This window comes from Mobula hypostoma, chromosome 12 (assembly GCF_963921235.1).
Source record: "Mobula hypostoma chromosome 12, sMobHyp1.1, whole genome shotgun sequence".
Lineage (NCBI taxonomy): Eukaryota > Metazoa > Chordata > Chondrichthyes > Myliobatiformes > Myliobatidae > Mobula > Mobula hypostoma.
In genome coordinates, this window is record NC_086108.1 from 62,962,066 (window position 1) to 62,975,424 (window position 13,359).

General features: G+C 42.0%; 1 protein-coding gene across 16 annotated transcripts in view; it reads left to right on the plus strand.

The window, feature by feature from the left end:
• Positions 1-13,359, plus strand: part of fggy (FGGY carbohydrate kinase domain containing) — a 352,624-nt gene that overhangs the window by 174,449 nt on the left and 164,816 nt on the right. For all 16 annotated transcript variants that reach the window (XR_010019906.1, XR_010019908.1, XR_010019907.1 and 13 more), the window contains exon 7: positions 5,060-5,188. Coding sequence is in view for 13 of the 16 variants with exons in the window: in XM_063064268.1 (XP_062920338.1) it covers positions 5,060-5,188 (129 nt within the window). In the remaining 3 variants the exon portion in view is untranslated. The remainder of the gene's footprint in view (positions 1-5,059; positions 5,189-13,359) is intronic.

Consider the following 13,359-nt stretch of genomic DNA (forward strand, 5'->3'; position numbering starts at 1 on the left):
TAGAATTTTCTCTAATTTTGCGTAATATGACCTAAAATGTGATCAGATCTTCATGCAAGTCTCAAAACTAGTTTTGCTTATATCATCAACATAATATTGGAACATTTAGAACCAAATCCATTGTTGATTGCAAAATTCATTAGGTTTCTTAAGTGGAATCAAAAGGAAAGGGAGTCCATTTCAGCGTATGCTGCTGAATTGAAGAAATTGTCTGAGCATTCTAAGTTCAATGATGGAGTTAATGATGTACTGAGAGATTATTTAGTCTGTGTAATCTTACACGAAAGCATTAAAAAAGGGCTGCTATCTAAAGCACAGCTTACATTTAAAAGAACAGTTGAAATAACTATATCAATGGAAAGAACAACCAGAGATACAATTGAGTTGCAGTCAGGGATAAAATTGCAACGTTTAAACAGAAACAGAATTGGCCGAACAAATTGCATTACCGCTGTGGTAGGGGCTCACATACACAAGACTAATGCAGGTTTTAAAGGCAAAACTTGCAGAAAATGCAACAAAGTAGGACACATTCAAAGAACATGATGGGCAGACAAAATAAGTGGACTGCACAGAGAAGACAAAAAGATAAAGATCAAGTTGCACTTGCAAAAAGAGCACTAATCTACATGCTGTTGATGAAAAACCTGATATTAATAATGAGAGTGATACAGGACTGGTTAGCCTTGAGATTTACTATGTGAAAACTAAATATAAATAAGCAGTACAGCGTATACCAGAAGTGAATGACAATTTAATTAAAATGGAATTGGATACTGGTTTGGCTGTTTCAGTCACTCCGCAAATGAGTTTGAGTGGCATTTCAAATATGCTAAAAATTATGGCTAAATATACTAAATATACAAAAATTATGGCTGCAAATATCCAACTATGAACCTATACTGGAGAAAAGATAACTCCTGTGGAAATGACATTCATGACAATGAAGTACAGCAACCAACAAAGCACATTGAGCTTGTATGTGGTAAAAACAGGAGGAACTGTGTTGTGGGGGTGTGAGTGACTGAGACAACTACAACTTGATTCAAGATCCATCCACCATTTGCGTGACACATCACCAGCAATGAAGCCATACAAAAGCGAATTAAGAAAGATACTGGATGGTGCCACAGCAATGTTCAAGGATGGTTTTGGAAAACTCAAACATATCAAGGATAAAATAGTGTGAAATGAAAATGCTGCATCCAGGTTTTGCAAAGCCTGTCCTGTTCCTTATACCATCCATGATAAGGTAGCCAGTAAGGTAGATCACATGGAGGCTGAAGGAAGTCTTTCCAAGGTTGAATGGAGCCCACTGGCAATGCCTGTGGTCCCAGTAACCAAGAAGAATGGGTCTGCCGGGATCTGTGGTGATTTTAAAGTCACCATCAACCCAGCACTGAAAATAGATCCAAAATGAAAAACCGAGAAAAGGAGAAGAAAGGTGTCCAGAGCTATAAGAACTACTTCCTGCAATCTCGGTCAATTCCTATAACCATCACGGAGGAGGCCCCCAAACCTGAGGTTGTTTCACAGCCAAGCAGAGTGACTTCTTGTGTAAGGAAAGATAGTATCGCACAAGAGTAAGAAAGCCTGCACAGCGATTAAATCTTTAGGCCTGACAATTTAATATTTACTATGCTGTGGATATCTGTATAAAGTAGTTATATAATAGCATACTGTGTGTATAGTTGAGATGCGTTCTCTATTGAGTTTGAGTCTTTAGCTAAGCAGAGAGGGTGTTGTGTATTTAATATATTGGTTGATTAAGCATTCTTGTTCGTTTAAATAATTACGGGTTATATGAATAAATACATGAATTGCATATGTCATCACCACATGATATGTGTACACCTCGCTCAAAGTAGAGAACAAAGTTAGACTCGCATCTCTCACTGTTTTCCTTTGAATTAGTTCAGTATTTTGGAGTTACAACACATAACAGTGTCTTCTTCCACCGAGTCAACTTTGTATCCATTTAGCTGGCTTACTCTGGATCTTACATGATCTAACCTTCCAGATATTGGAAATGTCCTTTGTCAGAGGCCTTGCTATGGTCTGTGTAGACAAAGTCCAAGTTTCTTGTCATCTGACTGTAATATACACCACCAAATAAAACAACATTCCTCTGGAATGGTACACCCCCACATCATATATCACACATAATACATAAAGCAAAATATTATACTATAATTAAGTTAATAAAATATAATTAAAATACATGTAGTAAAGCACAGCACAGGAAAACAGTAAACAGTACAGTAAACATCTTGCTGTCTTAGTGACGAGACCTTGCTGGAGGCAGGGTATTCATTAGTCTCGCAGCCTGAGGGAAGAAGCTGTTACCTAGTTTAGCAACCCTCGGCCTGATGCTTCTGTACCTCCTTCCTGATGGGGATGGCTCAAAGAGATTATGGGATGGGTGGTAGGGATCCTCAAAAATGCTTCGGGCCCTTTGGATACAACGCTCCTGGTAAATGTTACAAATAGCGGGGAGGGAGACCCTGATGATCTTCTTGATGGTTCTTACTGTTTTGAGGGTCTTGTGGTCCAATGCCTTGCAGCTTCCATACCATATAGTGATGCAGCCAGACACAACACTCTCAATGGTGCTTCTGTAGAAAGTTGTTAGAATGGGGGAGGAAGCCTTGCACACCTAAATCTCTTCAGAAAGTATAAATGCTGCTATGTCTTCTTGACTAATGAGGGTATTGTTGGTCCAGCTTAGACTGTGTATTTTGAGCTCTTCACTCTGTCCATGGCAGAGCCATTGGTATGCAATGGAGAGTGGTCACCTGTGCCTTCCTGGTCCAAAATCATCTGTTTTGTCTTGTCCACACTGAGACTAAGGTTGTTGTTTTCACTCCGTTTAACAAGCCTGTCTACCTCCTCTCTGTATGCTGAATCATCATTGTTACCAATGACACCAGCCACTGTAGTATCATCAGCAAACTTAATGATGTGATTTGAGCTGAATCGAGTAGTGCAATCATGAATCAGTATCATGAATAGCAAGAGTACTAAGCACTCAACCCTGGGGGCACCAGTGTTCAGCATGATGGAACTCAAGGTGTTGCTGCCAACTTGGATTGACTGCGGTCCTTCAATCAAGAAGTCCAAGATCCGGTTAGAGAGAGGAGTTAAGTCCCAACAAGGACAACTTACCCACCAGCCTCTGAAGGATGATTGTGTTAAATGCCATGCTGAAATAAATGAACAACATCCTGGTGTACGAGGCATTGTTTTCCAGGTGGGACAGGACAGAGTGGTGGGCCAAGGCTATGGCATCATCAGTGGACTGGTTTGAGCAGCAGGCAAGCTGGAAATGGTCCATTGTAGCTAAAAAGTGGGACCTTATACGATCTGTTACCAGCCGCTCAAAGCACTTCAGGATTGTTGAAGTCAGCACCACTGGGCAGTAATCATTTAGGTCAGTTACCGTAGTTCTCTTTGTCACCAGAATGATAGTGGCTGCTTTGAAGCCTGAGGGCCATTGGGCTGTTTTAGAGAGATATTAAAGATGTCCGTTAAGACAATGTCTACAGCCCCACCCTAGCCAAATTTCTACCTTATCTCTAAAAAAAATCTCAGTTAAATTGGTGAGATATCATTTCCCAATCATAGAGCCTTGCTGATTATCTTTTATCCGTCCTTGTCTTTCTAAGTGCTGGTATATCTTATCCCTCAGAATCTCCTTCAGGAACTTTCCCACCATTGATGTTGGACACATCAAACTGTTGTTATGCATCACTTCTTCAATAAAAAAGTGCTCATTACAATGTACAAAAAATAAATTTTGAATTTACTGGTAGCCCGCACATCCTATTGATTGGAATTTAAAAAAAGTAGCATGGTGGGATTTGAAGTCCTGATGAAGGGTTTTACCTTGAACTGTTGACTGTTTATTCCCCTTCATAGATGCTGTCTTGCTGAGTTTCTCCAGCATTTTGTGTGTGTTGTGTGAGATTTGAACTCGTCTCTTTGGGTTACCAATCTAGTGCCATATTCATGACACCGCGCACACTGCTAATATTACAAGGAGTTTCTAAATTTTTAAGGAAGTAATTTCTTTAGATAATGTTAGATACTTTCTGGCATTTGGCTAGGTGTTTTGTAACAAAGAATATCATCTGTGTTAGATTTTGCTGAAGAATAAGTGGGCAATATCACAGCAGCCAAAATAAAACGAAATAGGTTCATGAAAATTATATTGTCTAGTGATGGGTAAGCTATAATTTGGCCAAGATAGTGGATTTAAGAAATTTAAGTATACTGTTTGAGGTCTGTAGCTGCCAACGATTTCTGATGGAAAGTGCACACCCATGCTTGGTGAAGACAGAATGAAGCTCAGTTTTGAGCAATGCACACAAAATGTTGGAGTTACTCAGCAGGTCAGGCAGCATCTATGGAGGGAAATGAGCAATTGGCATTTCAAGCCAAAACATTTTGTGTGTGTTGCTCAACATTTCCAGCATTTGTAGAATCTCTTCTGTCTCCCTGAAGATTGATTTTGATGCATTGAGGGGATGAATACTTTGTGGGTTATCATTATCTAATTTCAAATGATCTACGCCAATTGTGAAGGAACCAGGTGCTGCTGAAAATATGAAACCATGCCCTAATGAGAAATAAATACTTCAGACAACAGGTGACCTTTTGAAAAAATAAAAGATAACGGTGGGTAAAATGACAAGTGACTGCTATACATTATAAATTGAGTTGAGGAGGTTAGTGTCTCTGCTTCACAGCCTGCATGATTTTTCTTCGACTAATATAATATTATATTATTTGGATACAGGGTTTGCAAGTCCTGTATTTAAAGTGGAACTAATAATTATGTTTCCAGTAATCTAGGCATTATTTTGTTGCAAAACACCTCAGGAATTCAAAGGTTAAGGGAGATTTTGCATGAGAAGCAGGTGCGAATATCCAGCTTATGCATTTCAAAAATGTTGACATCAGTAAGTTTCAACAACTTGTCTAAATGCACCTGTCTCTGGTCTACATGAGTATGATGTTTGTTCTGCTACCCACAAATTTCTTTTTCTGTCTGATCCAGGGAATCATGTGTTGTCTCCTGGAAGCCGAGTCGGAAATGGCCTGACATCAGTTGCTGCTCAAGAACTGGGATTACCCAAGGGAACTGCTGTGGCAGTGTCTTTGATCGATGCCCATGCTGGAGGTTTAGGTACTCTTAAAAGTAGCAGTTGCGAGCTAATTAGTGAAAGATTTTAATATTATTTTTAGGAACATTATTTTATTGGATTATTTCATCAGCTATATTTTTCATTAATTTTAAGGAAATTGTTCTTTTTAATGATGGTGCAATATTAAGAAAAGAATGAAAGCTGAAAGTGTTATATAGCAGAATTAAAATCATGGAAAATCTGGGAAGTATAATGGAACCATACTTTCCAAATGTTATTAGATGTTCAGTTATTTATCCCTTTCAAGATCAATGTTGCTGTAATCATATGCTATAGGCTAAGAGGGATGACAGCAAAAACAGATGCATTTAGTAAACACTTTGTTGCCATAATGGAGAGATTATAGGTTCTGAATGAAGGTTCGAGAATGGATTGATGTTCTTCATAATCTTGATGAAATTGAAGCACATATGCAGACGTGAACTTATGTGTGGTCCACAGCTCTGGAAGAACTTAAGCTTTTAAATTGCTTCGTACATGTTTATATATCTGTTATTAACCAAATAACATTATATGTTCTTTCACTGAGCCAACAATACAGGCAATATATACTTTGAGTATCTTTTCCATTTTTGCTGCACCCAAAAAAATCAGTTACAGATATCTTCAATATATTTATTTGCTTTGACACTGCTTAGTAACATGTATTTGCATTGAAATCTTTTATGTCTAAAAAGAGCTGTCCTCATGTACTTTCTGTCATCTTCAGCATCTGACAACTTCAAAGACTTGGATAGCTTTTCCCATAATTTCTAGGTCACCACTGCAATATGTTTCTCTGTAATCAGATCTTTCCCAGGCACCACCAGGGAAATTTGCCAGGTAGTCCAGACAGCAGATCATTTCTGTATAAAGCAAGTGACTGATGCCTTGAATACAGGAAAACACCTTCAAACTTTCCCAGTAGAAAGATGATATTAACTCGAAAGGGTACAGAATATTCATTGCCTGGCAGACTTTACAAGTTCATTCAGACTATTATATATAGAACAGAAGCAGCTTTCAAAGCTGCATACTATAACTCCAATGCATAAATCAAAGACAGTGCTCCACTTGTTAATACATTAGAATTTTTGTGCATGTCAATGTATATTATAAGGAAAATCCATGATTTTTTTAAATTTGTCAGTAATTCACAAGGCCTGACATCTAACAATTCTCAGAGAATGATTACTGGTAGACCAGTACTATTTTTTTGTAACCTGGGTTCTTGATTCAGTTTGAACCCCCTACCCCTCACAGAATAGCAGACACTGTGATGTCCATTGTTAGTGCACCATAGTGATGTTTTGCAGTGACATTTTTTAGTTGTCTGAAATTGTCCACACAAGCTACACACAGTTAATATTTATTGATTCAAAGATAATTGAGAACATGGTGAGAAAGATGAGACTCAAGGTACACAACAGAGTGTGAACATAAGATTAACATGGACTGAGCGAATGCAAAGATGTGAAAATTGATTTGGAATTGTGAGGGATTGCAATTTTTCTCCAAAATATGTTTTGTTGCACTATATTTAAGCTAACATGGAACAGAAAATAAGTTTGGGGAGAATGAGTTTTGATATGAGAGAAACTGTAATGTTCAAGGACATTACAGCAGCAGACAGAGTAAAAGGAGTTAAGTAGAATTAATAGCAAACAATAAACTGTTGGAAGAATTCAACAGGTGAGATGGCAACTGTGGACGGGAATGGATAATTGGCATTTTGAGACAAAACCCGCCGTCTGGACTGAAAGAGTAGCAGGGAGATAGTCAGTATAAAGAGGTGAGGTTGCCTGTGTAGAATCCAGACAGGAAGTATGTTTGAGGCCGGTGTTCTGTGCTCCATCTTAGATGTTGGAAGTTCTGGAGACTCCCAGCCTCCCAGATGGCCACATCTGTGCCAGGTATATCGAGCTGCAGCTCCTTAGGGACCGCGTTAGGGAACTGGAGATGCAGCTTGATGACCTTCGTCTAGTCAGGGAGAGTGAGGCGGTGATATTGAGGAGATATAGGCAGGTAGTCACACCGGGGACTTGGGAGACAGATAAGTGGGTAACAGTCAAGAGAGGGAAGGGCTGGAGTCAGATGCTAGAGAGTACCCTTGTGGCTGTTCCCCTTAACAATAAGTACTCCTGTTTGAGTATTGTTAGTGGGGCAGCCTACCTGGCGGAAGCAACAGTGGCTGCATGTCTGGCACAGAGTCTGGCCCTGTGGCTCAGAAGGATAGGGAAAGGAAGAGGATGGCAGCAGTGATAGGGGACTCTATAGTTAGGGGGTCAGACAAGTAATTCTGTGGGAACAGGAAAGAAACATGAATGGCAATTTGCCTCTCAGGTGCCAGGGTCCGGGATGTGTCTAATCGCGTCCACGATATCCTGAAGTGGGAAGGAGAACAGCCAGAGGTCGTAGTACATATTGGTACCAATGACGTAGGTAGGAAAAGGGAGGAGGTCTTGAAAACAGACTACTGGGAGTTAGGAAGGAAGTTGAGAAGCAGGACCTCAAAGGTAGTAATCTCGGGATTACTGCCTGTGCCACGTGACAGTGAGTATAGGAATAGAATGAGGTGGAAGATAAATATGTGGCAGAGAGATTGGAGCAGGGGGCAGGGATTCAGATTTCTGGATCATTGGGACCTCTTTTGGGGCAGGTGTGACCTGTACAAAAAATATCCTGACAGAGAGGTTTGCTAAGGCTATTGGGGAGAGTTTAAACTAGAATTGCTGGGGGGTGGGAACCAAACTGAAGAGACGGAAGAGGAGGTGGTTGGCTCACAAATCCAGAAAGCATGGAGACAGTACGAGAGGGAGGATAAGCAGGTGATAGAGAAGGGACGCTCTCAGACTGATGGTTTGAGATGTGTCTATTTTAATGCAAGGAGTATCATGAACAAAGTGGATGAGCTTAAAGCGTGGATCTATCATGGTCCGGTCCGTGAAATCCACATTCCAGTTCATGGTCCGGTTCATCGAACTTATTCTGGGTTTTCCTGTTTTCCCTTGTTCCATTGGGTGTCTTAATTGAGGCACCTGATTCTTGTTTTGGGCTGGCACATAAATACCTCTGCAAACCAAGGATTCCCTGCTGGACTGTTTCCTTCCCCTCCCCATCTGATTCCCTGACAGTTTCCTCGGCAGTCATCCTGGCCCTGCATCCAAGAAAGGGTCCTGGCCCTGCGCCCTAGGAGGGCCCCTGCTCCGTACCCAAGAGCCTAATCAAGCCAGGTCCAGGAACCAAGCCAAACCTAGTCCAAGAGCCACGTCCTGTGCTGGAGTACCTGGCCCAGTCCGGTGCTGGAGTTCCCTCATCCTGTTCTGGAGTTCTCTCGTCCAGTCCAGGAATCCCTCGTCTAGTCCAAGTACCTCGTCTAGTCCAAGCCACGTCCAAGTACCTCATCTAGTCCAAGCCTAGTCCAAGAACCTTGTCCTGTCCAAGTCAAGGATTTGTGTTCTCGTCCTGTCCATGTGCCTCTTCCTGTGCACGTCCAGTCCTGTAGCCTAGCCACATCTTGTCCTCACCTGAATCTGGGATCCAAGCCTGAGTCAAGACCCAGGTTCTGGAACCCTGTCCAGTCTCTGGCCCAGAGTCCTAGCCCAGGCTCCTAGTTCCAAGTTCCTTGTCCTGGTCCCGCTTTCCTAGTCTTAGTCCTAGCCCAGGCCCGGTGTCCTTGTCTCGTCCAGGGCCTGTGTCCATGTCCAGCGTCTTTTCTTCCTGACTCCCCTTGCTTTATTGATAAACCTTGGCCTGTTCCTACTATTTCAGTGTCTGTGTCTTGCATTTAGGTATGCTCCCAACACCCCCTTATGACAGGATCAGTACTTGGAGCTATGATGTTGTCACCATTACAGAGACTTAGATGGCTCAGGGACAGGAAGGGGTCAATAACTCTACTGGGTGTTTTTTATAGACTTCCCAATAGTAACAGAGACATCGCGGAGCAGATAGGGAGACAGATTCTGGAAAGGTGTAATAATAACAGGGTTGTTGTGGTGGGAGATCTTAATTTCCCAAATATTGATTGGTATTTCCCTAGAGCAAGGGTTTAGATGGGGTGGAGTTTGTTAGCTGTGTTCAGGAAGGTTTCTTGACACAATATATAGATAAGCCTACAAGAGGAGAGGTTGTACTTGATCTAGTATTTGGAAATGAACCTGGTCTGGTGTCAGATCTCTCAGTGGGAGAGTATTTTGGAGACAGTGATCACAATTCTATTTCCTTTACCATAGCATTGGAGAGGGAGAGGAACAGACAAGTTAGGGAAGTGTTTAATTGGAGTAAAGGGAAATATGAGGCTATCAGGCAGGAACTGGGAAGCATAAATTGGGAACAGGTGTTCTCAGGGAAATGTATGGAAGAAATGTGGCAAACGTTCAAGGGATATTTGCGTGGAGTTCTGCATAGGTAAATTGCAATGAGACAGGGTAAGGATGGTATGGTACAGGAACCGTAGTGTACAAAGGCTGTTGTAAATCTAGCCAAGAAGAAAAGAAAAGCTTAGAAATGGTTCAAAAAACTAGGAAATGATAGCGATCTAGAAGGTTATAAGGCTAGCTGGAAGGAACTTAAGAATGAAATTAGGAGAGCCAGAAGGGGCCATGAGAAGATCTTGGCGGACAGGATTAAGGAAAACCCCAAGGCATTCTACAAGTATGTGAAGAGCAAGAGGATAAGACGTGAAAGAATAGGACCTATTAAGTGTGACAGTGGGAAAGTATGTATGGAACCAGAGGAGATAGCAAAGGTACTTAATGAGTACTTTGCTTCAGTATTCACTGCAGAAAAGGATGTATGAATGACTTAAAGCAGACTGAATAGCTTGAACATATAGATACGAAGAAAGGGGATGTGCTGGAGCTTTTGGAAAGCATCAAGTTGGGGAGGTCATCGGGACCGAACGAGATGTACCCCAGGCTACTGTGGGAGGCGAGGGAGGAAATTGCTGAGCCTCTGGCGAGCCTCTGCTGAGCCTCTGGGACGAAATGGGAGAATGGATCAGCTCATGATAAAGAAGAAATTTTCGAATGGAAAAAGAATGCAACCGTGGCTGACAAGAGAAGTCAAAGCCAACGTTAAAGCAAAGGAGAGGGCATACAAGGAAGCAAAACTTAGTGGGAAGACAGAGGATTGGGAAGTTTAAAAGCTTACAAAAGGAAACTAAGAAGGTCATTAAGAAGGAAAAGATCAACTATTAAAGGAAGCTAGCAAATAATATCAAAGAGGATACTGAAAGCTTTTTCAAGTATATAAAGAGTAAAAGACAGGTGAGAGTAGATATAGGTCTGATAGAAAATGATGCTGGAGAAATTGTAATGGGAGATAAGGAGATGGCGGAGGAACTGAACAAGTATTTTGCATCAGTCTTAACTGAGGAAGACATCAGCAGTATACCGGACACTCAAGGGTGGCAGGGAAGAGAAGTGTGCGCAGTCACAATTACAACAGAGAAAGTACTCAGGAAGCTGAATAGTCTAAAGGTAGATAAATCTCCCGGACTAGATGGAATGCACCCTCGTGTTCTGAAGGAAGTAGCTATGGAGATTGCGGAGGCATCATCGATGATCTTTGAAAAGTCGATAGATTCTGGCATGGTTCCGCAGGACTGGAAGATTGCAAATGTCACTCCGCTATTTAAGAAGGGGGCAAGGAAGCAAAAAGGAAATTATAGACCTGTTAGCTTGACATTGGTGGTTGGGAAGTTGTTGGAGTCGATTGTCAAGGATGAGGTTACAGAGTACCTGGAGGCACATGACAAGATAGGGAGAACTCAACATGGATTCCTTAAAGGAAAATCCTGCCTGACAAACCTATTACAATTTTTTGAGGAAATTACAAGTAGGCTAGACAAGGGAGATACAGTGGATGTTGTATACTTGGATTTTCAGAAGGCCTTTGACAAGGTGCCACACATGAGGCTACTTAACAAGATAAGAGCCCATGGAATTACGAGAAATTTACATACGTGGATAGAGCATTGGCTGATTGGCAGGAAACAGAAAGTGGGAATAAAGGGATCCCATTCTGGTTGGCTGCCGTTTACCAGTGGTGTTCCACAGGGGTCTGTGTTGGGGCCGCTTCTTTTTACATCGTACATCAACAATTTGGATTATGGAATAGATGGCTTTGTAGCTAAGTTTGCTGACGATACGAAGATAGGTGGAGGGGCCGGTAGTGCTGAGGAAACAGAGAGTCTGCAGAGAGACTTGGATAGATTGGAAGAATGGTCAAAGAAGTGTCAAATGAAATATAATGTTGGAAAGTGTATGGTTATGCACTTTGGCAGAAGAAATAAACGGGCAGACTATTATTTAAATTGGGAGAGAATTCAAAGTTCTGAGATGCAATGAGACTTGAGAGTCCTCGTGCAGGATACCCTTAAGGTTAACCTCCAGGTTGAGTCAGTGGTGAAGAAGGCGAATGCAATGTTGGCATCCATTTCTAGAGGAATGGAGTATAGGAGCAGGGATGTGATGTTGAGGCTCTATAAGGCACTGGTGAGACCTCACTTGGAGTACTGTGTGCAGTTTTGGTCTCCTTATTTAAGAAAGGATGTGCTGACGTTGGAGAGGGTACAGAGAAGATTCAGTAGAATGATTCCGGGAATGAGAGGGTTAACATATGAGGAACGTTTGTCCACTCTTGGACTGTATTCCTTGGAGTTTAGAAGAATGAGGGGAGACCACATAGAAACATTTCGAATGTTGAAAGGCATGGACAGAGTGGATGCGGCAAAGTTGTTTCCCATGATGGGGGAGTCTAGTACGAGAGGGCATGACTTAAGGATTGAAGGACGCCCATTCAGAACAGAAATGCGAAGAAATTTTTTTAGCCAGAGGGTGGTGAATCTATGGAATTTGTTGCCACAGGTGGCAGTGGAGGCCAAGTCATTGGGTGTATTTAAGGCAGAGATTGATAGGTATTTGAGTAGCCAGGGTATCAAAGGTTATGGTGAGAAGGCAGGGGAGTGGGACTAAATGGGAGAATGGATCAGCTCATGATAAAATGGTGGAGCAGACTCGATGGGCCGATTGGCTGACTTCTGCTCCTTTGTCTTATGGTCTTATGATCTTTGCATCATCAATGGGGATAGGAGAGGTTCCAGAGGATTGGAGTGTTGCAGGTGTTGTTCCCTTATTCAAGAATGAAAGTAGAGATAGCCCAAGAAATTATAGACCAGTGAGTCTTACTTCAGTGGTTGGTAAGTTGATGGAGAAGATCCTGAGAGGCAGGATTTATGAACATTTGGAGAGGCATAATATGATTAGGAATAGTCATCATGGCTTTCTCAAAGGCAGGTCATGCCTTACGAGCCTGATTGAGTTTTCTGAGGATAGGATTAAACACGTTGATGAAGGAAGAGCAGTAGATATAGTGGATATGGATTTTAGCAAGGCATTTGATAGGGTACCCCATGCAAGGCTGATTGAGAAAGTAAGGAGACATGGAATCCAAGGTGACATTGCTTTGTGGATCCAGAATTGGCTTGCCCACAGAAGGTAAAGAGTGATTGTAGATGGGTTATATTCTGCATGAAGGTCAGTGACCAGTGGTGTGCCTCAGGGATCTATTCTGGGACCTCTACTCTTCGTGATTTTTATAAATGACCTGGATGAGGAAGAGGAGGAATGGGTTAGTAAATTTGCTGATGACACAAATGTTGGGGGTGTTGTGGATAGTGTGGAAGGCTGTCAAAGGATACAGCAGGACATTGATAGGATGCAAAACTGGGGTGAGAAGTGGCAGATGAGTTCAACCCAGATAAGTGTGTGGTGGTTCATTTTGGTAGGTCAAATATGATGGCAAAATATAGTATTAATGGTAAGACTCTTGGCAGTATGGAAAATCGGAGGGTTCTTGAGGTCCGAGTCCAGAGGACACTCAAAGCTGCTGCACAGGTTGTCACTGTGGTTAAGAAGGCATACGGTGCATTGGCCTTCATTAATCATGGCATTGAGTTTAGGAGCCGAGAGGTAATGTTGCAGCTATATAGGACCCTGGTCAGACCCCACTTAGAGTACTGTGCTCAGTTCTGGTCGCCTCACTGCAGGAAGGATGTGGAAACCATAGAAAGGGTGCAGAGGAGATTTACAAGGAGGTTGCCTGGATTGGCTGGCATGCCTTTTCTCCTTGGAGTGACAGAGGATGAGGGGTGACCTGATAGAGGTGT